General features: G+C 38.2%; 1 protein-coding gene across 2 annotated transcripts in view; it reads right to left on the reverse strand.

Annotated features, from left to right (window-relative positions):
• Positions 1–7,132: 7,132 nt before the first annotated feature.
• Positions 7,133–27,136, reverse strand: part of arl5a (ADP-ribosylation factor-like 5A) — a 35,250-nt gene continuing 15,246 nt past the window's right edge. Inside the window, exons 4-7 of one of the 2 annotated variants that reach the window (XR_011961721.1) lie at positions 23,848–23,931; positions 15,906–16,057; positions 15,110–15,458; positions 7,133–7,782 (exon numbers count right to left, since the gene is read on the reverse strand). Coding sequence is in view for 1 of the 2 variants with exons in the window: in XM_072579846.1 (XP_072435947.1) it covers positions 15,410–15,458; positions 15,906–16,057; positions 23,848–23,931 (285 nt within the window). In the remaining variant the exon portion in view is untranslated. Of the gene's footprint in view, positions 15,459–15,905; positions 16,058–23,847; positions 23,932–27,136 lie in introns of both variants that reach the window. The other variant, XM_072579846.1, reaches the window with a different exon arrangement.

Genomic DNA, 27,136 nt, shown 5'->3' on the forward strand with positions numbered 1-27,136 from the left:
ATCATGGCACCGTGGTGGGCACTGCTGTTCAGAAGGTCAGGAAAAAGTCACGTAGGGCCATAGTCATAGGGGATTCTATTGTGAGGGGAGTAGATAGGCTATTCTGTGGCTGAAAACAGGACTCCTGGATGGTATGTTGCCTCCCAGGTGCTCGAGTCGGAGATGTCATTGATTGGCTGCAGAGCATTCTAAAAGGGGAGGGTTAACAGCTTGTTGCGTTGGTGCATATAGGCACCAACGATATAAGTAGAAAGCAAGATGAGGTCCTGAAAGAAGAATTCGGGGAGCTAGGAGAGAAGTTAAAAGGGAGGACCTCAAAGGTGGTGATCTCTGGATTACTACCAGTGCCACGTGCTAGCCAGTGTAGAAATGAAAAAATAGGCAGGATGAACATGTGGCTTGCGAGATGGTGTAGGAGGGAGGGGTTCAGATTTGTTGGACATTAGGACCGGTTCTGGGGAAGGTGGGACTATTACAAAAGGGACGGTCTACATCTGAACCAGACCGGAACCAATGTCCTTGGGGGAGTTTTTGCTACTGTTGTTGGGAAGGTTTTAAACTAATGTGGCAGAGGGCTGGGAACCAGAGAGAAAACAAGTAGGCAGTGAGGTGGAGACTGGAGACTGTAAGAATCATGAAGATAGCATTAATAAAGGGAAGAATAGACAGAGAGCAGGTGAGCGCAAAAGAACTGGTGGCCTGAAATGCATCTACTTTAATGCAAGGAGTATAGTGTGTAAGGCAGATGAATTAAGGCTTGGATTGGTGCCTGGGAGTATGATGTTATTGCCATTCAGAGACTTGGTTGAAGGAAGGGCATGATGATTGGCAACTAATGTTCCAGGATATAGACATTGCAGACAGGACAGGGAGGGAAGTAAAAGAGGGGGTGGAGTTGCATTGCTGGTCAGGGACATTAGGGCGGCACGGTGGCACAGTGGTTAGCACTGGTGCCTCACAGCGCCAGAGACCCGGGTTCAATTCCCGCTTTAGGCGACTGACTGTGTGGAGTTTGCACATTCTCCCCGTGTCTGCGTGGATTTCCCCCGGGTGCTCCGGTTTCCTCCCACAGTCCAAAGATGTACAGGTCAGGTGAATTGGCCATGCTAAATTGCCCGTAGTGTTAGGTAAGGGGTAAATGTAGGGGCATGGGTGGGTTGCGCTTCGGCGGGTCGGTGTGGACTTGTTGGGCCGAAGGGCCTGTTTCCACACTGTAAGTAATCTAATCTAATCTAATATCACGGCTGTGCTAAAGGCGGTCTTGGGTAGTGAGGCATTATGGGTGGAGCTGAGAAATAAGAAGCGTGCAGTTACATTGTTGGGGCTGTATTACAGACTTCCCAACAGTGAGCGTGAGGTAGAAGAACAAATAGGTAAACAGATTATGAATAGATGTAAAGGCAATAGGGTAGTGGTGATGGGAGATTTTAATTTTCCCAACATTGACTGGGATACACTTAGCGCCAGAAGTCTGGATGGAGTAGAATTTGTATGAAGTGTCCAGGAGAGTTTTCCAGAGCAGTAGTCCGACAAGGGAAGGGGCCATATTGGACCTGGTACTGGGGAACGAGCCAGGACAAGTGGTAGAAGTTGCAGTGGGGGATTTCTTTGGGAACAGTGACCACAATTCTGTAAATTTTAGAATACTCGTCCATAAAGAAGAGAGTGGTCCTAAGGGAAGCATGCTAAACTGGGCCAAAGCCAATTCTATCAACATTAGGCAGGGGCTTGGAAATGTGGATTGGACACAGCTATTTGAAGGGAAGTCCACATTTGAGATGTGGGAGACTTTCAAAGATAGGTTAAAGATAGTGCAGGATAGGCATGTCCCATTGAAGGTAAAGGATAGGAAAGGCAAGATTCATGAACCGTGGATGACAGGAGAAATTGTGACTAGCCAAAAGGAAAAGGGAAGTGTACGTAAGGTCTAGGCAGCTGAGGACAGACCAGGCCCTGGAGGAATATCGGAAGAGTCAGACAAGTCTTAAACAAGGAACCAAGTGGACTAAAAAGGGTCATGAAAATGGCTTTAGCTAGCAGAATTAAGGAAAATCCCAAAACATTTTATTCTTATATAAGAAGCAAGCAGGTAACTAGAGAAAGGATTGGTCCACTAAAAGATAATGAAGGAAGCCTATGTGCCAGACCTGAGAGAATGGGTGAGATTCTGAATGGTAACTTTGCATCAGTGTTCACAGAGGAGAGGGACATGATGAATCTTGAGATTAGAGATAGAAGTTTGATTGGTCTGGATCACGTTGGCATAAGTAGGGAAGATGTGTTGGGAATGCTAGAGGCTATTAAGGTGGACAAATCCCCAGGATTGTATGGGATCTATCCCAGGTTGCTGAGGGAGGTGAGAGGGGAAATAGCTGGGGCCCTGACAGATCTTTGTGGCATCCTTTAATACAGATGAGGTGCCGGAGGACTGGAAGGTTGCTCATGTTGTCCCCCTATACAAGAAGGGTAGTAGGGATATTCCAGGTAACTACAGACCAGTGAGTCTGACATCGGTGGTAGGGAAGTTGCTGGAGAGGGTACTGAGAGATAGGATCTATTGATATTTGGAAAGGAATGAGCTTATCGGTGATGGGCGACATGGATTTGTGCAGGGGAGATCAAAGATAGAGTTCTTTGAGGAAGTGACAAAGTTGTTAGATGAAGGAAGGGCTGTTGATGTCGTATACATGGACTTTAGTAAGGTGTTTGCTAACTTTCTCCATTAGTCTACAATGGGGAACCTTAAGTCACATGGTGTGCAGGGTGTTCTAGCTAGGTGGTTAAAGAACTGGTTGAGCAACAGGAGACAGAGTAGTAGTTGAAGGGTGTTTCTTGAAATGGAGAAAGGTGACCAGTGGTGTTCCACAGGGGTCAGTATTGGGGCCACTGTTGTTTGTAATATACATAAATGATCTAGAAGAGGGCACTGTTGATATGATCAGCAAGTTTGCAGATGACACAAAGATTGGTGGAGTGGCAGAAAGCATAAGGGACTGTCAGAGAATACAGGAGGATATACATAGACTGAAGAGTTGAGCAAAAAAAGTGGCAGATGGCTTTCAATCCAGAAAAATGTGAGGTGATGCATTTAGGCAAGTCTAATTCTAGAGCGAATTATACAATGAATGGAAGAGCCTTGGGAAAAGTTGATAAGCAGAAAGATGTGGGAGTGCAGGTCCACTGTACCCTGAAGGTTGCTGCACATGTGGATAGAGTGGTCAAAAAGGCATATAGTATGCTTGCCTTCATTGGAGGGGTATTGAGTATAAGAGCTGGCAAGTCATGTTAAAATTGTACAAGACATTGGTTCGGCCGCAGTTAGAATACTGTGTACAGTTCTGGTCGCCACATTACCAAAAGGATGTGGACGCTTTGGAGAGGGTGCAGAGAAGGTTTACGAGGATGTTACCTGGTATGGAAAGTGCTAGCTATGAAGAGTGGTTGAGTAGGTTATGTTTATTTTCACTAGAAAAAAGGAGATTGAAGGGGGACCTGATTGAGGTTTACAAAATCATGAAGGGTATAGAGAGTGGATAGACACTAGCTTTTTCCCAGGGTGAAGGATTCAATAATGAGACGTCAAACTTTCCACTTGTCACTTTGAAAGCATAAGGGGGATACACCCAGCAAGTACTTCACAAAGGTTGGTGGGCGTTGGAACACGTTGCCAGCAAAGGTGGTAGAGGCAGGCATGGTAGATTCATTTACGATGTATCTGGTCAGATGCATGAGAAGGTGGGGAGCAGAGGGATACAGATGCTTAGGAATTGACCGACAGTTTTAGACAATACATTTGGATCGGTTCAGACCTGGAGGGCCGAAGGGCCTGTTCCTGAGCTGTAAATTTTCTTTGTTCTTTGGCAATGTATAACCTTTAGTTTTGGAGCACCCCAGTGGAAGTACTCTCTTTTCATCTACCTTAGCAAATTATTTTATGCTGTTAGGAAGTTCTCACTTTTCCAAAAGCCACATCTCTTTGTTGGGTATAACCTCAAAGTATTTTCAAGGACAATAGCAAAACTAACAAATGGATGTCTAGACTTGTGCATAGCATTCTAACTATGGCCTACCAAAGGTTCTACACAAGTTCAGCACATTATTGCATTACAGTTCTAACCATCGAGAAATCAATGCTGGGTCTGTTTGCTTATTTTAATTACCTTATTAACTTGTAATACTAGTATTTTGATTTGAATATCTGTACTCTGGACCATTTCTTACCATTACATTTAATGTGAGAATGTAAGAATTAGCAGGTCATTGTCAGTTTGTTACTAGTAGCATGGTAGAAGGCTTTAATTATTCACAATCTATTTTAAACATTGGGATTAGTTAGCTGAATTGGTTGGAATACTGGTTTGCAATGGAAAGGGATGCCAACAGCAATTCCTGCACTGGTTGAGGTTACCATGATGGATTCTCTTTCTCAAACTCTCCCCTCATCTGAGGTGTGGTGACCCTAAGGGCTCAGTCTACTGAGAGAGAAGTCCTATGGAACTATGGCAACTTTGCTTTATTTAAAAAGATTAGATGAAGGAAACCAAGTGCAATCCATGCAAGATCACGGACAATAAAAAGTTTAAGTAACTTGTGAAGAGAACTCAATCGGTATCCAAAACAAAAGCCAGATTTATAACTTGATTGGCATTAAGTTCATGCATAGAATCGAAATGAAGTGAAATGTGAGATTACTTAAGTAGAAATAGAAAAAGAAAAGAATGAGAAACTATGTAGGATAATGCAATAGGCCATTTGGTCCAACCATGCATGAAGATGCTTCCTCAACTTTTCTCCTATTTTTAATGCATGTAACCAACCAGTGTAACCATCCATTTCATTCTCCCCTTCATTACTACTTGGCTTTTCCTGAAAACATTTGTACTATCCAATTCAACCACTTCCAATGGTGACAAGTTCCAATTCTTACTACTCTTTGGGGAAACACTTTTCCTGAACTCTTGATTTCTAATTCCCTCTTGGATTATAATCACAAAGAACTATTTAAATGTTGGTGTTCAGAGACATTTGAATTTTCTTTACATGAAACAAGTTAGCATGCCTATTAAACAAGGAGCAATTAGGAATCAAATTGATAGGAGCTTTGTGCAGAATAATTAGTGGTCTTTCCACAATTATACAGAACTTTGGGGAGTCCATATTGACCATTTAGTTTTGATCGCTACAACCAAGGAAGGATGGAAAAAAAAGCTATGATTGTTCACTGAATATTGGAAAATCTCATCCTAGAAATAGTGTGTAACTGAACAGTACAATTCTCAAGTTCAAAAAAATAAGAGGCTATCTTACAAAGTAGATTACGAAATAATATGAAAACTACAGGTGCTGGAAATCTGAAACAAAAATTGCTGGAGAAGCTCAGCGGGTCTGGTAGCATCTGGGGAGAGAAAACAGAATTGAAGTTAAGGCCAGTGAGCCTTCAGAACAGCTTATGATTATGAAAACCTATTTTCACCACTTGAAATCGAGAACTCTGGGTCATTTCAGGATCCAGGATTGTCCTTCCAGACTGAGGTAAGAAATTTCTTCAGGAGGCTCCCCAAGTCTTTATAAATCTCAGCTTTAGAGCGTTGCACAAGCTTGGAATAGGTTTGGGGCTGGGATCAATAGATTTTTGAAACCTATTGAATTCAGATGCTTGATCAGGAAGTTGCTTGAAAGGGAAGTTCAGATGAAAGATCGGCATTGATTTTATTAGTGAACCAAACATAAGGGACCTTTGCATGATTCCCTTTTCTCAACTTAAATAACCAAGTTATTTTCTTGGAATAGAAATCATAATTTTCTGAGCAACTTGCAGAGTAACATTTGAGGCAGTTCAGTTTTACTAGATTGAAAATTACAATGAATTAGTTATCTTACAAGAAAGGTTGGACAGACTGGTCTTGTTTCCACTGGAATTTAGAAGAGGGGTGATTTGACCCCTGAAGGGTCTTAAAGTGAATATGGGACGATGTTTCCTCTTGTGATTCATTGAACATTTTAAAGTCAGAAGTATATAGATTTCTGTTAGGCAAGGAAATCACGAGTTGGAGGGCAGATGGGTAATTTATAACAAAATCAGATCAGCCTTGATCTTATGGGATGCTGGCATAGACTAGAGGAACTGAATGGTCTACTTCTGCTCCCATTTCATAATTCGCTTTTCATAGTTCATGCTTAAGCAACTTGTTGCAGAAAATATTTCATTTGTAGGCAGTTTCCTCTAGAAACAAGGTACTTTACTATAACAACTTAATATCTACATGAAATTTGCTCTAACTGGTCTCTCAATTATGTAAGGTACTAAACAAAGAACACAGTTTTATTTTGCAACAATACCTTTTACCTTACAAAATAAATTCATCATTCCTTTTGTTCAACTCCAAACTAAGCAGTAAAGCACTTATTACTTGAAACTAACATTACTGTACTTCATCTTCATCCACAGATTAAGATGTACTGAATTAACTGGAGGGGCACACAGTAAACCGTTTTAATATGTATGGCTGAAGGTTAGTTAGGTAACTAAGAAGAAATAGGTCCAATTCAAGACATGCGTAATTGATAATGTAGGCTAATGCTTCTAACTATCCGAGTTAAACAGATGAGGACTACTGTCTTTTGATGTTTTAAAGAATACTGTCAAAAATACCACACAATTAAATTTTTAATTATAAGCTGGTTTCAGCTTAATTCATCTTATGTAATTAACGGTAGTACTACCACTTCAAATTACCACTTAACTGTTGGTATTACAATATCGTATCACATGAGTAAAATAGCTTAAGTGGGATGTCTTAGTATACTGTAAGAGAAAGAGTTCCAGATTGCTGATTATGAAATTTCACAATTTAAGTATTGAAAATTTATAGAATTGTCCTGAAATTGGACTTAAAAGCAAAACTAGAAACGTATGTAAATTCACTTTAGACCTAACAATATAGCAATTCAAAGCATTCCTCAAAATGAAGTCATATTAACAAAAAGAACTCCAACTCACTAATATATACATAAAATAATGCTAGCTTTCTGGTGTTAATTCAGCACTAGAAATAATAACGACAATTTACACTCAGTATGTGGGATGCTTACCATATTCGTCAAAGTGGCAGAAAAATGTACAGACTAAAAATACCAGTTCATATTTATTGAAAAAATACAGAAGCAAAAAAACATCAAAGTATTTAACAGTACAATACTTACAGAACAGATAATAGATTAGAAAGCTATTTACTGGCAGTACAGTTTTGCTGAAAGAATGAGCTTGTCTTTTAAGAGACGGAACACTTGGAGGACAAACTCCCAGGTACCCACAAAATTATTCACCCTTACACAAATATTACAAGTATTACACAAATCAACAGCATTTGCAGGCAGTGTTGCCAAAGGAGTGATTATATAGATTGCTAATAAGCAATTAACCATAACTCCACTGGATTTTGACAGCATACAATTGAAATTGTAGCTAGAATGAAGCTCCTTAGTTTCAGTTTACTTGATCAACCTAAATGGCTTAGAGACTAAATTCTTGCTACTTACATGATTAAAATATACCAGATTACCACCTCCATTTTGACCTCAACTATTTTTATCACAGTTTCCCTTGATTACAAGTTAATGGCATGTTTAAAACTGTACACATGGCTGACAGCGAAATTGGATTTGGCTATAATGCCCCCTACTGGCTCAGTGTGCTGGCATTCCTGCTACAGAGGAACTGCATACTGTAGGCTCTTCTTGTACATTCCAGGCAGGGAGAAACTGCGGGGCTACAAGAGGTCCCTTATTAAGAAGAAATAAATACCGGTCAGAAAGTGAATTCACTTAGATAATAAACTGATAAATTTACTTAAAAATAATATCAGCAATCTTCCTTCTGTAGATTTAGGATCCAAATGAATCAGAAGTTACACTTAACATGTTAAGTATGTTCAAATTAGACTAATTTACTGCATTAAATTTGTATTTATTTTATTGTTAAATATGTGGTTCACAATTTCTTGCTTGCTAGTACATCCTTCCAACTGCTATACAGCATGTTTCAGCAGGTTGTGCCAGAAGTTAAGCTTAGTTTTGCATGCGACAGCTTTAACAGTTACAGTAGATAGTAGAAAAGCAGAAAGATTGCAGTAGGCAATCTGAAATAAGACATCATTTAAGTGATTTGTAAACCAAGAAACAGTAAGAAATCATTCATGCTCATTATGAAGTAGTTTTAAATTACATTTTTTGTTGAAGTCTCATAAGAGATGTCTTTACTGAACCACACTTAAAAAAGACCACGAAGGCATTGAATACCCACACTGGACACAAGTGGAGAAATTTTTGGAGGATTTCTGTGTTTTCTGTTTCTTAAAAAATATAAAGCTGGTGCACCCTTTGCAGGACAGAAAGTATGATCTACATTACAACAGCATTTTAGGTTTTATTCAAATACCAGAACTTGTATACGCAAAAGAAGTGACATTTATCGAGAAAGAGAGAATTTAAAAATAAACTTTGAGATAGTTAAGTCTATCACATGTTTAACCATGTGCAATCCTTATATGTAGATAATACACACATTTACATAGGCAATATTTGAGGGTATTTCTTGTAATTTACAGAAAATTATTTAAACATCTGATAGACATCTTCCTCTGGATCTCTGTGCAATGCATTGGACAGATTCTACAAAACAAGCAAACAAAAACTGTATCTTCAGATAATCGAAGAATTACAAACAGTGCAGATGTTTTATAAAAACGTTAGGCAGAATATTGATCCAATTTTTCTACCTCATGTCCAGTAAACGAGAAACAGAAAATGTCAAAAAATACTCAGCAGGTCAGGCAGCATCTTTGGAGTGACAGAATGGAGGTAACATTTGGGTCAATACAATCTCCTTACCCTCGTAATCTACATACATGGAGCCCTAAAAGTATGGTGGAGCAGGTCTTAAATACAGTTGATACAGTTATATCTATTAGAATAGCTTAACCTAGCTGCAAGTTGGATTTATATTTCATTTTCTCTAGTTTTAGAAAGTATGTGGTGGGGAGGCCTAAAGATACAAAAGGGTTGATAATACAAAATGCTTTTTGTTCAACTTATCACAGTCAGAACTCATCACTAGCAAGCCATTCAATTCAAAGGCAATAAGGGATCAGATACAAATGCTGGCCTTGTCAGTGATGTTCAAACCTCAAGAATTTTCAAGATTCCAAAACTGCTTTCCCACAAAACGCATCCATTCCAGTTCAACACAGCAATCATCAAACTTTGGTAAATGTTGCCACCTCAGGAGCTTAAAAAATTCTATGTGTAAATAGTAAAATGCTAATGGGACTGAAGCTTCAAATTTGCATTAAAGAAGCAAGGTGTTCAGCTCATTATGCAAAGAAAAATGTGTACTGATTCCAAACACCTTACAGATTAACCCTAAAGATTAAATATAGTTGTTCACATCTTTCAAGAGGTCGTTTAGCTCAGTTGGCTGGACAGTGTGGCTTGTAACTCAAACTGAGGACAAATCCCATGCCAGCTGAGGTGACCATGAATGACTCTCTCGCTCAAACTTTCCCCTTGCCTGAGGCATGGCGAGTGTCAGGATGAATCACCACTCGTCGTCTCTCTCTAATGAGAGAACAGCCCAATGGCAAAAGTATGGCAGTTTTACCATTACCTCTTTCAATCTGTCAATGTGGCTACCAAGATATATTTGTCCAATCAGATTAGTCTACATACAATTGGCTGTGTTAAATGCCAGCTGTGTGTTTCAGCCTGAAAAATGGTTCTGTTTTGACATTATACAGAGACTCAAAAAGTCAGATGATATTAAGTATATTCTTCGTGCTCTCAATTTTCTACAGACATTTTCATTCTAAATGCCACTTGGCAATACCTATGCCTTAGTCAAGTTCCACATTTTCTCCAGGACCTGAGATATTTAACTCAAATAGTGCTACATTGTCAGAAGTGCCATTGTTTAGAAGATTCATATTTATTGAATCCACTTGTAAATCTCGTTAAAAAAAACAGCTGGATTGCTTATGGTTGAGGTCAGTTGAATTTCAAGATCATATCTGGTGATTCAGTGGCAGAATGCAGGAAAACTAAATTTCTACCCCAACCAATACATAACCCAACCATGCCTCCAAAAAAAAATTCATTTCCTTATGGGCACATCATCTTTTTGTAAGTTTCTATGTTTTGAAATAAAACAAACTTGAGATAGAGACTGATAAAGAGTAAATGTGAACCAAATACTTTTGGTTACTTTCTTTAAAAAAAATTCAGTTTGATTTTTTTTCCTCATTCACATATCAAAAATACTGTACACTGGAATGATTCCAGACTTTTGTTTTAATGTTTTCCTTTTCCTGAGCTGAAAACAATGAATAAAGCTTTAATGACTTTCTGCAGAATGTTACCAAAAGCAATTCAATAATGGAGTCTTAATTAAAATCTAGCTAACATCCACACTGAACACAGACCTAACATGAGTTTACCAACTTGATCTGCAGTACCAGCAAAGCAAGATAAATTCAAGGACTTAGATAGTAACTAGCTTATAAAATGCAGAGGGATTGTGCTGTAATGTTAGATGTGAAATTTTTCCAATCTAGTCAAATTACTAATTTAGCAGAGAAAAATTGAATGTAATACAACTACCTTTTCTGTACAAGTTACAGTATTCAATTTGTTGAAAAATTCTCAAGGCATTTGAAGTACAAGCGAACAGGTTTTGTTTTAAAATAAGTGACTTAGTTGATAACACCAATCAGAAGGTTGTGAAAGTTTAATCCATTTGAAATTCATACTCTCTTAGCACATTTTGATCCAACATTAGCAAATAATATGTTTAAACTTTTAAAAACTGTGGCAGCATCAGGACTGTATGTTATATTTTTTACATGGCGTTCAGTTGTCAGAAAATTAAGATCGACTTCTTAATCTGGAGAGTGAAGATGATGTAAAACAATATAGCACAGGAAATGACTAAATGATATAGATCTAGAGTATAGCTGTGGTTAAGGGGATGCTGGAAACTATACAAAGGTGAAGTAAGTGAGACTTATGTTGATACGTTTAGTTGTGGAAAGCAAGGAGGTGATTCACCTGGACTGAATGGAATTAATGGCTTGTTTTTACATTGTGTAGCTTACATTATAAGTTATCTATCCTAGGGTATGTACAGAAGCAGAAGATGAAAGACATGCTGAGGGACACTCATCTGATGAAAGAAGTGAAAAAATCATCTGAAACCTTGACAGCACGCAATGTCAGTTGGCCAGTATTTAGTTCAGTTAATCACAAAAATGGAATCTGGCTTCTCTGCAATTTAAAAATGAGTCAAATATGTAATTAAAATATGATGGAAATTATGGAGACATACAGCATAGAAACAGACCCTTTGGTCCAAATCACACTGACCAGATATCCCATTTGCCAGCATTTGGACCATATCCCTCTGAAATCTTCGTATTCATACACCGATCCATGTGCCCTTTAAATGTCGTAATTGTACCAGCCTCCATCACTTCCATTGGTAGCTCCATCACTTCCTTTGGTAGTTCATTCTATACACACATCACCCCTTGCGTGAAAAAAGTTACCCCTCGGGTCCTTTTGAAATCTTTCCCTCTCACTTTAAATGGCAGCACAGTGACTCAGTGGTTAGCACTGCAGCCTCACAGCTCCAGAGACCTGGGTTCAATTCCAGTCTCTGGCAACTGTGTGTGGAGTTTGCGCATTCTCTCCATGTGTGCATGGGTTTCCTCCAAGTGCTTCAGTTTTCTCCCACAATCCAAAGATGTGCAGGTTAGGTGAATAGGCCATGCTAAATTGCCCATTGTGTTCAGGAATATGTAGGTTAGCCACATTAGTCAGAGGTAAATGTACCATAATAAAGTAGAGGAATGGGTCTGGGTAGGTTACTCTTCGGAGGGTCCGTGTGGATTTGTTGGGCCAAATGGCCTGTTTCCACACTGTAGGGGTTCTAAGGTTAAACCTGTGTCCTCTAGTTTTGGACTCTTCCTCTACCAAAGCAATAAAGCTTGGCTACTCAACATGATTCTATAAATCTTTACATGGTCACCCCTCAGCCTCCGATGCTCCATGGAAAATAAGCCCCAGCCTATACAGCCTCTACTTCTAACTCAAACCCTCTACTCCCAGCACCGTCCTTGTAAATCCTTTCTGCACCCTCTCAAGTTTAACAACATCCTTCCTATAGATGGGCAGCCGGAATTGTACGCACTATTCCAAAAGTGGCCTCACCCAATGTCCTGTACAGCCACGACATCCCAATTCATACTTCTTTTATTCATAACAGAGTAAGCATGCCAAATGCGTTCTTCACCACTTCATCTACCTGCAACTCTACTTTCCAGGCACTGTACAGTTACACCTGCAGGTCTCTGTTTGGCAACGCTCCCAGGGCCCTGCCATTGAGCATACAAGTCCTGCCAAGTTTGCTTTACCAAATTACAACACCTCATATTTATCGGAATTAAACTCCACCTGCCACTCCTTGGCCCACTTGCCCACCTGAGCGCTGTCCCATTGTACTCAATCTTTTTCGCTATCCACTAGACTACCAATTTTGATGTCATCTGCAAACTTACTAACCATATCTTCTATATTCACATCCAAATCATTTACATAAACAACAAAAAAGCACTGATCCTTGAGACACACCACTTGTCACAGGCCTCTAGTCTGAAAAACATCCCTCCATCACCACCCTCTGTCTCCACCTTCAAGCCAATTTTTGCATCCAATTGGCTAGCTCCCTCATGTGATCTGGCCTTACTATTCAGTCTCCCATGTGGAACCTTGTCGAACACTTTACTGAAGTCCATGTAGAAAACATCTACTACTCTGCCTTCAAACTTCTTTGTCACCTCCTCAAAGAATTCAGTCAAGTTAGCAAGACAATTTCCCATGCACAAAGGCACACTGCAATGCAAAATCATATTAAGACTTCCAAATTTGTATGAAGGCCATAAGTATTGAATTGTAGGTCCCTGCAAGGTTGTCCACCATGTCCACCATCATAACGAGTTCAGTTATATCCCTTAGGAAAGGGTGCCTACCACCAAAATCCAGTTTGGCTAACAGGCCAGACTGATTCAAAAATCCACAATGAAAATAATACTGATAACTGCATACATGGCAGCCTCGATTAACCAAACGTCAATTATTCGAATTTCAGATTATCCGAACAAGATGTCATGGTCCTTTAAAAACGTTATCCAAACAAAATATTCCCTGTCCGTCTTGTTCGGATAATCAAGGTTACTCTGTATTATATTATGTTGTCTACCTCTCAAGAAAAAGGAAAATCAAACTACAACGCAGCAAATATTTTTGAAAACTCAATTCAAATTGATACCAGAATGCAGATGTCAAAATCATAATATTAGCTTGCATTCCCACAAATTGAATGTGCAACATAAATAAAATGTCATTGGTACATTTTTCACCTGTACTGTAAAACAAATTATAGCACATCGGGGTTGGTGAAATCCAATTTTACTAATCATATTGATTGCTTTCACGAAGTCAGATTCACAATATACATCACTGGTTTCACAAATAATTGTAGAAAAAAAAATTAGTCTCGCCCTGTGAATTGGAATAGTTATTCCATAAACCATTATCAGTAATGTACTGGTACCAAAGAAAGGCTGATCATTTAACATTTAATGTCTTCTTACCAATCTGGAACATTTTTCATCTAATGAAATGTGCTTTGAACACTTGAGAGAAGAATAAATAAGCCTTTAGTACAAGCATTTGCTTTAAAATGTGCTTGTTCCTTCTCGTGCTAAAATTTGGAGATATGCACAAGTTTTTTAAAATAATATAGTAAATACGCAACATTGCAATTTGGATGCTAGTTACAGATCGGAAAAATAGATCTGCCCATATCAGTAAGGAGAATTGCCACATACAAATATATGTATATATTAGAAACAACATTTCCATTTAGAGTTTAATACAAGATTTCCTATTTAATAACTATGTATCACAACAACATCCCACTACCCAGGCCAAAACATAACACAAAACTTCTGGGTTCAGGCATTTGGGATTGATCTTTCCACTTTGTCACTGACATCTTTCAGTACTACAAATAATTTAGCGTCTCAGCCTTCCACACAATTCAAAGCCCTGAAAGAAGCTTCTGTGCAAAGTTATATTGGCCACAAATGCTAAAAGCAGTGGATTTCAAGTCTTGATTTCATACCCAGTTGCTATGTACTAGCTTGATACAACTTTAAAAAAAGATCTATCAGATTGTAATTGGGACCCGAGGGATATTCTCTATACCAATTCCAATCAACCTGGTACCACAAAATTGCCAAGTGTTTTTAAATTACAAGAAAATAACTTCTGCTGGGAATTCAAATAAAGCTATAAGAAAGCAGGTTATCACCTTTGACAGTTTCAATATTGTCCAGATATCCTCAAGTTTCAAATCCCCATTTTACTAAAAGAAAAATTTGATTTCAAAATCTAAAAGCACATCTTCACTTTGATGAAAGTACAGAACAAGATCACCAAGTCCGAAGTGCATTTTCAAATTTTGCAGGATCAAAGTTTCATTGTGCTAAACTGTCATATTCAGTATGAAGGTATGCAAAAGTATTAAAAATTTGCCAAATTCTCTATGATAATTGCACTAATATAATTTATGTGAAGTAGTGTTTAGGTAAATAATCAAGAAGAGGATTTAAAACCAAATTACTTGTACACCTTTTTCTCAGTTAAACATTGATAATATTTTTAGTGGCTTTAGTATTAATCTTTCTTACATCATGCAATTCATTTCCAAAGCATTCCTATGTAGTTTAGTGAAAATTATATAAAACATTCTGCTTGTTGTTCACTTAAACAACAAAAATGGTTATAATATTTGAGTTTCTTCACAGCACAGCAATGTCATTCATAACCAGATCAAAATAGCAACAGGTAGCTCAGCCAGAACTTGCTGATTCCAGCTGTGAACATTATAACAGTGTTCCATTGAGATCATAGTTTCTTTTATTTAACAAAGTAAATGGCAATTAATATGATGATGCTGAAATACAAATTTACTTCTTCCCCTCCGAATACTTACCAAATATTATAAAACTCTACCCTGAGCAGAATGTGCTGGTTCCAAAAAAAAAGTGTCAATTAATCACAGCCATCTTTAAAAGAAAAGCTACAAATGATCAATTGAATTCGGAGTCTTGAACTCAATCTTGATCCTTAAGGAAAGTCTTTCCAAACTTGTACTTGAAGCAAGTGTGAAAGTAGTAAACTTTATTCAGTCGAAAAAATAAATACCAATAAATCCAGCAAGCATGGAGCTGTTAGCGCTGGAAGAAATATACAGTTTAGAAATTAATGGTCCATGCATCCGCATCCATGGAGGTCATCTGACTTTAAGTCTTGATGTCATCCATTCTAATCCCTGACATAACCTGCAAAGGTAGACAAAGCACTTACTAGAAGTATTGTTCAATATGCTTAATTACAGAAAAATAAATTGAGGTTAGTCCCCTCTCTTCCCTCACCCAGAAAGCACATGCACACTACCTTGAACAAAAAAGCAAACTAGGTGCATAGGAATACTGCAAAAAGCAAGCTCCTATCCATAGCTAACCCCCATAAAGAAATGATTACAAATAGTTACTTTAGAGCAGTTGAGCACTACTAAAAATGTCAACAGATATCAGATTGATTTTTTTTACAACATTGAAATAGGCCATTCTGCCCATCATGATGTGGGGCAATAAACAGCCATCTATCTTAATACTATTTCCCACCAGTTGCCCATAGCCTATGATGTCCAATCCTAGATTTTAATTCTGTCATATAAGCTCGCAGATAAAAGAAAACACCTAAATAGTACAATTCTAACCACTCACCCTTCTCCTGTTAGAGCACAACAAGCTTGAATATGCCATTGATGGTCTTTAATTGAGGTCAATTTAAGGTATTGAGAAATTTCAGCTACAGTCATGCATTCTTTAACATCTTGTTTGTTGGCAAAGATCAGCAGTCCTGCTTTCTTCAAATCCTGAATTGCAAAACACAAAATATTGTTTTATTCTTAACAGTATATCTTGTTATTTCTACAGACTTGATTTTCAAGTTTTAACTTTTAAGAACAGACCCCAATAAAGACTGAAGTAAAAGCATTGTGAGCTACTTTCCTTAAAACTCTGGGCTATCACATGTAAGCTAATACGAAAGAAATACAGTACACTGGTTGCTTCAAGATGTCAATGTGGCAAAGGGAAGAAAAAAGTAGTTTCATTCTTTTATAGACATTCTCTACATTGTATTTTCTTGATTTGGAGACACCGGTGTTGGACTGGGGTGTACAAAGTTAAAAATCACAAAACACCAAGTTATAGTTCAACAGGTTTAATTGGAAGCAGTAGCTTTCAGAGTACCGCTCCTTCATCAGGTGGTTGTGGAGGACAATTGTATGACAGAATTTATAGCAAAAGTTTACAGTGTGATGTAACTGAAATTATACGTTGAAAAATACCTTGATTGTCTGTTGAGTCTTTCATCTGTTCAAATATCATGATAGTTTCACTTTTTTCATGTGTAAATCACAAAACTTTTTTTAATAGTTGCATTCTCAGGTTAACTGATGTCACATGATTACCTGCCACCATATATGTGGCAGGTACTCATGTGACTCAGCCAATATTGTCTATCTTATATGTTGCAGGCAAGGATGGTACAATGGGGAAACCGAGCAAAGGCTACGACAACGGATGAATGGGCACCGCACAACAATCAACAGACAGGAGTGTTCCCTCCCAGTTGGGGAACACTTCAGCAGTCCAGGACATTCAACCTCAGACCTTCGGGTGACCATCCTCCAAGGCAGACTTCAGGCCAGGCAGCAGCGAAAAATGGCCGAGCAGAGGCTGATAACTAAATTCCATACCCAAAGGGAGGACTCAACCGGGACCTTGGGTTCATGTCACACTACAGGTGACCACCATTGCACTATACACACACACACAGACATTCCTATACGCACATGTATACACAGACATGCACACACACACATTCACACACCCTTAGAGAGACACACTGCCACATGCATCCTCTCAGAGACTTAGACCAATCTACACTCACGCACAAACATATACACTCTCTCTCTCTCTCAGACACTCTCAACCCCCCACCCCAGACAGACAGACACACACACACTCCCACACTCTCACATCCACCCCCTCACAGACTTAAGGCACTCTACACTCACATATACACTCTCTCACACTCAACCCCCCAACTCAGACAGACAGACACACAAAGACCCACGTGCACACATATACAGATACGTTTGTGTGGTGAATTTGTACTTGCAGAGTTACATTGTACTTTGCTCAAAAACTGCATGAATTCATGTAAGACTCTGTTATCTCACTCTGTAGATTAGAATCAGTCTGAACATCATGGCACAGGCAGAGAACACATGGGGCTAACAACTTCAACATATTGTCTCACTAACATCAATTGTTACAGTTAACCTGAGAATGCAACTTTTAAAACAAAAGTTTTGTGATTTACACATGAAAGAAGTGAAACAATCATGGTGTTCAAACAGATGAAAGACTCAACAAACAAGGTATTTTTCAATGTATAATTTCAGTTACATCACACTGTAAACTTTTGCGATAAATTGTGTCTTACAATTGTGTCCTCCACAATCACTTGATGAAGGAGCGGCGCTCCGAAAGCTACTGCTTCCAATTAAACCTGTTGGACTATAACCTGGTGTTGTGTGATTTTTAACTTTTATTTTCTCAATATTTTAATACTGATCGTAGAACGTCTATTCATATGTTCAAAAGTTCATCTTTACATCAGAACTGCAGGATGTAAAATAGCAAGATGGTGTGGCTGAGTAAGGTTGTATTCTCAAAATGAATGCCTAGAATCAAATCCACATTAAGTTCAATACTAAGTGTCTGACCAAACCACCAACTTGCATAGAAACATTTTAACATAGAGAAAGCCTATTATATCATCTGCTCTTATGGCTGTTGCATCAATGACATTCTCTCCATCACATGGTCAGAAAGACTGATTTCTTTCACATTAGTTCACTGATATACAATGTTCAGCATCATTCATGACTCCTCAGAAGTTATGTTTGGACTATTGCAGTAAGACCTGGACCATCTCCAAACTTGGGCAAAAAAATTCCAACATTAGCTAAGTGTCAGATAATGATTACCTTAAGCAAAAAAGAATCAAACCATCACCTTTGCCATTCAATGGTGATATCATCATTGAATCCCCATTAATAATATCATGGGAATTACCATTAACCAGAAACTGAACTAAATTCGTCATTTGATTCTACAGCTGAGAGAGAAGGTCAGAGTCTAGGAACCAGGCAGTGAGCAACTCAAAGAACATCTCCTGACTCTTCAAACACTGTCTACCATCTGTAAAGCACAAGTGTGATACAATATTCCCCACTAGACTAGATGAGTGCAGCCCCAACAACACAAGCTTGGAACTATTCAGAGCAAAGCAGCCTCCTTGACTGGCATCACAACCACATTCACTCCCTCACCAGCAACAGCATTTTTACCATCTACAAATGCACAGAAATTCACCAAGACTCCTAAGACAGTATCTTCCAAACCTATGATTACTATCATCTAGAAGGACAAAGGCAACAAATACATAGGAACACCGCCACCTGCATTTTTCTCTTCAAGCCATTCGCCGTCCTGACTCGGAAATATTATTCCTTCAATTTTGTTCAGTCAAAGCTCAAGAGCTCCCTCCCAACAGCATCATGGGTGTACCTAAATCAGGTAACTGTAGCAGTTCAAGAAAACAGCTCAGCACCTACACTTCAAGAGCAACCATAAATGGACAGCAAACTCAGGCCCAACCAATGACACCTACATGTTATGAATTAATAAAAACTTTTGTTGGGGGATAATACATACATGGACACCCAAGTATACACACAAAAATAAAATCTTCATTCAAGAGGCATGTTGAATTAATATGCAATGCCAATAGCATGTGTTCAATTCATATATCAGCTAAGGTTACCATGGAGGACTCTCCTTCTCAACCACTATCCACGCCGGAGGTGTGGTGACCCTCAGTCTAAACCAACACTAGTTGGTCTCTTTAATGACTGTGTGGCCCTATGGTCTGAAGACTATGGCAACTTTACTTTTTAACAATCTCTTGTTCTTTAACAGATTATGTATGTGCTTTCAAGCGCAATGATTTATTCAAAATTATAGAAAATAAAAATGAATTGCAATATGCATGCATATAAAGCTTAAGATCATGGCTTGCATGTTGTATATATTTTTGCACTACAGGAAGAATGTTGAAGCTAATGTATAGGTTCAGTACAAGTTCACTTGGATTACTGCAGTGTGTGCAGAAATACATAGAAAAACTGGGGCTCTTTACAGAGAATGAAAGTTGGAGTCAGCAGAAGGAAAAACTCTGAAACTGTGCAAGCTAAACAGAAATAGACAAAAACAGAAAATGCTAGAGAAATTCAGCAGGTTTGGCAGCATTTGTGGAGAGTAAACTATTCACATTTCGAGTCTAGTAACCTTTCTTCAGAAGAGTCACAGGACTTGAAGCATTAACTTTTGTTTCTCTCTCTGCATGCTGAGTTTCTCCAGAATTTTCTATACTTGTTTGTTTCTGGTCTCCAGCAAGTGCAGTTCTTTGTTCTATTACATAGAAAGGCATTTTCCAGTAACTGAGGATTTGAAAATAAGGCACACAGATTACATTTTAAGGTATATGACAAAACTTTTTAAAACAAAAGGGCTATTCAGCTGAATGACAGCTCATATGGAAGTTAAGCACCAATGTGAATTATTCAGATTAAACAAACTGCTTCCAGTATAATTTCTACATCACTTGATGAGACAACAATTTCCCATGTATCAAGAGCTTCAAAAACAGCAGTGCCCTTTGTGAATCAATTTGATCATATACGTTAGAGAAAGCATGATGGCTGGTACAGTGGGAGGATACTGATATGTTTTTCAAAGATAGGAGGCAGCCAAAGGATCAAATATCTAAAAAAATAATGCAGCAGTTTTCATGACAAGAGTTTTTAAAAACCTATACCTTTTCAACATCTTTATCATGCTTTCAACAGGACCATTCACAAGAAATACCAAAAATAAGGGGAAAATAACATTTAAAGTCAGAGTCCGACTGCTTTGTTGGCAAGTGAACAGTGACTGGTGGAAGTTTTGCATCACTTAATGATGGCTGGCAGTTAACAGCCATGATTTGTTTAAATTTTAAACAAGGCAGAGTGACTGATTTCTCAAAGCAATGCCTTAACTAATGAATCAGAGAATGGAAATCACCCCTTTGTTACACTCAAACAGGCACAGGGCATGTACATGTTCTGTTTGCAAAGAGCAAGACCCTGTATATTCATATACGCCACTTCAAGTATGTACAAAATGTGTCACATAGTTAGCCCGAGTGATGATCCTGAACTGGTTGTTGGTACAATTCTTGCACATTCAGGATTTTGTAGTGAATATTCAATTATGGAATCGCATCTAAGGTTGGACATGAGAAGCAAAATCCATCAAGGACCATGTGCTGCTTTAATAAATTAAGAAAACAGCTGTAGGCTGCTGTTCAGATTTTTGATTTTCATAGAATCATAATAAAGTTAGGCTTTAACTGAATCCAAAGATCAACTACATCAATAACCATCAGGTTGAACCCATAACATTCTTTTGACATTCCAAGATAAAATCTGGGTTATCTCCCTTGATGGTGCAAATCTAATTTTCTTCTCAGTGAGTTTTTGAAGAACAATTAACACATTTATTTCAACCATACTCTCTTTTTCATTTTGAATAACCCAAGCCAATGCCGACTCTTTTTACATTCATGTTTCTGAACCATAAACTCACTTTTAGAAGGAGAATACTTTATTTGTCACAATTACTCAAAATCAAAATTAAACTCCAAACCCATCAAAATGTGCAGGCCAACCCCCATGCCATTTCTTTAACTTCACAAATCTAGTGGGAATTCAGGTGACATGAGTAAATTAACTTCTCTCAAAGTTCTAGTCAAAATATGGTAGTAAAGCATGAACAAACAAGGAAACAGTATATATTACAGCTTACTCATTTTTAAAAGTCTCACAGAAATTAACATACTTGCAGGATGTATTATGTCAGAGATAAGTAAACATTTGAATGCAGTATTAAATCCATATGAATAGGAAAAGTTTGGAGGGATATGGGCCGGGTGCTGGCAGGTGGGACTAGATTAGGTTGGAATATTTGGTCGGCATGGACGGGTTGGACTGAAGTGTCTGTTTACATTCTGTACATCTCTATGAATCTATGAGAAGGAGGTATCAAACAATCAAATTAATTAAAAGCAATACTACCAAGATGCAGTGTCAATCTAAAGGGTGCATGTTAAAAAGTTAAAACCTTGTATTCAAGACTATGCTCAGGGATGAAATAAAAAACCAGTGGCTCAAGACTTAACATCTCATGAGCATTTGAATTATGGCTTCCAAACAGCCTGAAGTTGCAACCTTCCCAAATTGTCCTATTCTCTCCCCGCCCCCCATTAAAAAGATAAAACTGCAGAACAACCCTTACTTGTAACCTTGAGCCTTCAGGGGTACATGTTAAAATCTAATACTACCTATAACTATTAAAATAAGACTTATTAATGCCAACACCTATTTGAGGCTGGAGTGAGTTCAGTGTATTTTAGGATCCAGATAATCCATGCCAAAGCAACAAACTTATATAGATTCAAAGTTAAAAATCACACACCAGCTTTCGCTGCTCCGAAAGCTAGTGCTTCCAATTAAACTGTTGGACTATAACTTGGTGTTATGTGATTTTTAACTTTTACACCCCAGTACAACACCGGCATCTCCAAATCATATATAGATTTGTATACAATTAGTAATTTCCACACTTAACACTTCTCTCCATATTTCAGTCTTGTGCTTTCCTAATAATTTCTCCTCTGAACAAAAAAAAAACTGAACTTCCAATTGGCTAAATAAAGCAACTTTGAGCTAAAAATATAAATTATAATTTAAAATAATGGGCTGTATCAGCTAACGATATTCAGAAGAGTGAAAAGCCTGTAGATTAAGGTCCACTTCTGGATTAGAGAACAGTGCAGGAACTTGGTTTGCTTTGAATGTTGCACGAAGGAAATGCTGTCATTCTGGGACAAAATTAATCAAAATAAAATGTGAACAGAATTGCCAAAGGATTATCAGATGAATGCAATAAATATTCATTTTTCAATCAGTCATTCATTTCAGCTGCTGTTTCAGAGATCTCAGAACTTAAAAATTGACAGCTATGTTTACTGACACTACAGTGACTGGTCATGAAGCACCTTTGGACATCCCAAGGAACTAATACAAGATTAAAGAAATTCCTGTAAGGAAGAGGTTACATTTATAATCATCACAGGAAAGATAGTTAATTACCAATAGTACCACTTCTATACCAACAGAACCAATTTTCTGTGACAAACATTTCCTTTTCATAGGATTGCTACCTTTGCAGCTTATTTTCGATAATTTTATTTTCACTTTCGGTCACCCTCCCTCAACCAATTATGTACTATGATCTTCACATTCACTTCCTCCTCTTCCCCCACAAAGATACAATTTTTATCTCTCCATTGAGACAGAAACCTTTACAAACTCCGGCATAGAGAGGTCTCACCCATGTTATTCAAAACAAAATTCCTCAATTTCTGATCCTCTCCAGTCTGGTGTTCATGGTAAACAACTCGAATACCCTCTTCTTTTGAACTGTCCTTCTGTGTCATTGATTTGATGAAAACCTGGACTTGAAATTGGGCTTTCAAGAATGAAATCAAGAGAACATGACACCCTGATAATATTAATAAACATACACAAAATATCCAATATGGCAGATGATGAAAGTTTAGGCCCAACTATAACATTCATTGGGGTACAAGTTGAGTAACTTAGTTTACAGTAGGTTGCTCCTGGTATGTGGATTGAGGGAATTTAGGGACTTGATTGCTTTTGCTACTGCTTGCTTATTTCTCACTACTAAACACTAACTGAATCAAATATCTTTAGATTCATTTGCATTTAGTCAAATAAATGTCAAATTATAGTAACAAAGCCTAATTTCAACTACGTATGAATTTGTAAGGATGACAGACAGAAACTGAGGACACTTTCTAATGCAACACCTTTGCATGTGACACAATGAATGTTTTGAGAGTGCAAGATTCACAGATAGATGAATGCAAATTTAAAAGTTAGAAAAATGCTTTTTGGGAAACACTTAAAGGGAACAAGAAAGAAATAATCTGATGGAAAAAAAACGCTCTCTCTGTAGATGGAGCGCAACTTCAGAATGAAGACATATTACTTTCATAGCATAAAGAGAGATGTATATAATCCATTCCAATTATGACCTTCAGACCAAATTGGGGTACAATTCTAAACTGGACATTTTACTGCTTTAAATAAATAAACAAATTCAACATTCAGTAAATAACCAGAGAAGACTGAACAAGGGAAATACATTGAATTGCGAAGTGCTTGGACTCCTTTAATAAAATGTTATTTCCATAACTGATATTAAAAACACTCTCATATGTATTGACAGTTTCAGGCATTATTACATAAAAAAATGTATCAAAAAATAAGGCATTTCTATAAGATAGTGGAGGAATGTTTAATTTACCTTCTTTACTATTTCCAAGCAATCTACAATTCAGATAAGGAACTTAAGAAAAATTGGACAGTTTAAACAGATAATCAAAATGCTTCCTTACCTCGTGCGCCAACATTTTGTAAAGCTCATCTCTGGTTATTGCTATCCTCTCCCTGTCCATACTGTCTACAACCACGATTACAAACTGAAACACATTAATTAAGAGCAAAAATGAATGCACTGATTTTTCTTTACAATATGATTACACTACTTATAAAACCAACTGTAGAACCCAGCTTAGGGCAGATCTTGCAAGTATACAAAGCTAAGTTCTGAAGCTTCTGAGTCTGCAAAGGACTAACTCAGAAAGGGTGAGATTTTTAATTCATACCCAAATCATGTGAATGGGTCAATCCTCCAAAAAACATGAATTATATTGGTGATTAATGTTTTATTTTCATTGCAAGGGTAAACTCTCAACACCAACACCAAGGGTAATCAGGGTCAGGCAATAAATGCTGGCCAGCCAGCAATACCCACATCCCATAAATAAATAAAACAAGTACATTTAACTGACAGCATGGAAAATCTTATTGCACCACTGTGCAGCGTGGCTGGTGGTTACATGTTAAATGCAGAGTAAGACATTTAAAAACTGTCCAGAAAGTCAAATTTCAGTGAAGGGTCACCGATCTCAAAACATTAACTTTATTTTCTCTCCACAGATGCTGCCACTCGAGGTGCTGATACTGCTGAGTTTGTCCAACAATTTCTGTTTTAGAATCAAATTTCTTAATGGGTCAGCTGTATGTCTGGCTGATTTCCAGCTGGGAATGAATACATCTACCAATTAATTTAAGATAAAATATGATAGGATTAGGATTTAACAAACTAAAATGTTTATTCCACGTATCCAATTGAGTGAGAAGCAGATTAGATGAGTCAAAGACACAACCAAAAGGTTACTGTAATAGCTAGGCTTTCAAATCATGGTAAATTGTAATCATAAGATATAGGAGCAGAATTAGGCCATTCAGCTCAAAATCTGCTCTGCCATTTGATCATGGCTGATGTTTCTCAATCCCATTCTCCCACCTTCTCCCTCTAACTCTTGATCCCATTACTAATCAAGAACATATCTATCTCTGTCTTAAATACTTCAATAACTTCCACAGTCCCCTGAAGCAATGAGTTCCATACAGTCACAATCCTCTAGCTGAATAACTTCCTCATCTCAGTTCTAAAAAGAGTAGTTCCTTCACCCTGAGGTTTTGCCCCTGGGTCCTAGTTTCTCCTACTACTGAAAACATCTTCTCCACACCCAGGCCACTCTCGGAATAGAAGTTTCAGTCTTCAACTGTCCCTCATGTGACAAGTCCTCGATCCCAGGATCATCCTTGTAAACCTCTTTTGGACCCCCTCCAATGCCAGCACATCTTTCCTTAGATACCGGGCCCAAAACCGCTCACAATATTCCAAATGCGGTCTGACCAGAGCCTTATACAGCCTGAGCAGTACATCTCTGTTCTTGTAATCTAGTCCTCTTGAAATGAATGCTAACATTGCATTTGCCTTCCTAACCATCAAACTAACCTGCATGTTAAACAAAAGAATTCTGAACTAGGAGTCCTAAGTCTCTCTTGCGCTTTGGATTTCTGAAGCCTTTCCCTATTTAGAAAATAAGTCTATGCCTTTATTCTTCCTACCAAAATTTTCCTCACACTTGGCCGCATTGTATTCCAACTGTCATTTCTTTGCCCACTTGCCAAGCATGACCAAATCCTTCAGCAGCCTTCCTGTTACATAAAAACCATCAGTCCTGCATTGACTGCCTCTCCCACCCACCTTCTCATAGTTGTCCCTTCCTGACTGTTTCCATACTGTGTCTTATTACTTATTCTGGAAACTCTGGGGCAAACCCTGGAGGCTATGCCATTTGTGAAGGTTCATGTGAATTGGATTGCTAGTGATGATGGCAGATTCTTCACAGATGAAGATAGTAGGAAAGGGTCTGTTGTCATGTTTGGGTCCTCATTCCTGTCCTTAGTTCTGGACCAGTAAGTTCGGGTTCACGTACAGAGACGTGTATTACTATCTCTCACAAGTTGATTGGAAAATATCTACAGAAAATATGACAAGCAATACTGAAGGCACAAATAGTTGTGATCTTAGATGGAATATCATCGCTGACTGAAGAAATATGTAGAACCAGAACTATTTGGGGTAAATTACACCTGATTTCAAGGAGGATGAAAAACTGCATCTTTGTAAGGGCTGTTTTGGTGCAGTGATAGTGTATCTACCACTGGACCAGAACCTTTGGGTTCAAGTCACCAATAATTTAGATGTGAATTTAGGAGGTACAGTTAGCAAGTTTGCAGATGACATTAAAATTGGTGGTCTAGTGGATAGTGAAAAAGATTATTTCAGAATACAATGGGACATTGATCAGATGGGCCAAGGAGTGGCAAATGCATTTTAATTTAGATAAAACGCGAGATGTTGCAGTTTGGCAAGGCAAACCAAGGCATTATACATTTAATGGTAGGGTCTTGGGAAGTGTTGCTGAACCAAGGGACCTAAAGGTGCAGGTGCATAGTTCCTGGAAAATGGAGTCGCAGGGTGGTGAAGGCAGCATTTGGCATGCTTACCTTCATTGTTCATAACATTGAATAGACGAGTTAGGATGTCATGTTATGGGCACATAAGACACTGGTGAGGCCACTTTCGGAATACTGCGTATAATTCTAGTCAACCTTCTATAGGAATGGTGTTGTTATTCTTGATAGGGTGCAGAAAAGATTTTCAAGGATGTTGCTAGGATTGGAGGGTTTCAACTGTCAGGAGAGGCTGAATAGACTGTGGCATTTTTTCCCCTGGCCTGAGGGGTGGCCTTATACAGATTTATAAAATCATGAAGGGCATGGATAGGGTGAATAGTCAGGGTGTTTTTCCTAGAGTAGGGGAGTCCAAAACTAGAGGGCAAAGGCATGATGCAAGAGTAGAAAAATTTTAAAAGGACCTCAAGGGCAACGTTTTCAGACAGAGAATGGTGAGTTTATGGAATTAGCTGCCAGAGAAAGTGGTGGAGCCAGTTACAATTACAATATTTAAAAGGCATCTGAATAGGAAGGGTTTAGAGGGATATGGGCCAAAGACAAGCAAATAGGACTAGGTCTGATTGGGATGTCTGATTGGAATGGATGAGTTGGACAGATGATTCCTTTCTGTGCTATAAAACTCTATGAATCTAGAAGTCATACTTTGCCTCAAAAGTCTGTCCTCATATATTTAATGTCTTTATAAAATGGCTCATAAGGTAATCGGGAGAATTTAAGACAACTAGGACAGAAAAGCATTAAAACAAACAAACAGGAAGGAGGAAAAGAAATTGATGAGAGATATTTAAA

Source organism: Chiloscyllium punctatum, chromosome 10 (assembly GCF_047496795.1).
Source record: "Chiloscyllium punctatum isolate Juve2018m chromosome 10, sChiPun1.3, whole genome shotgun sequence".
NCBI lineage: Eukaryota > Metazoa > Chordata > Chondrichthyes > Orectolobiformes > Hemiscylliidae > Chiloscyllium > Chiloscyllium punctatum.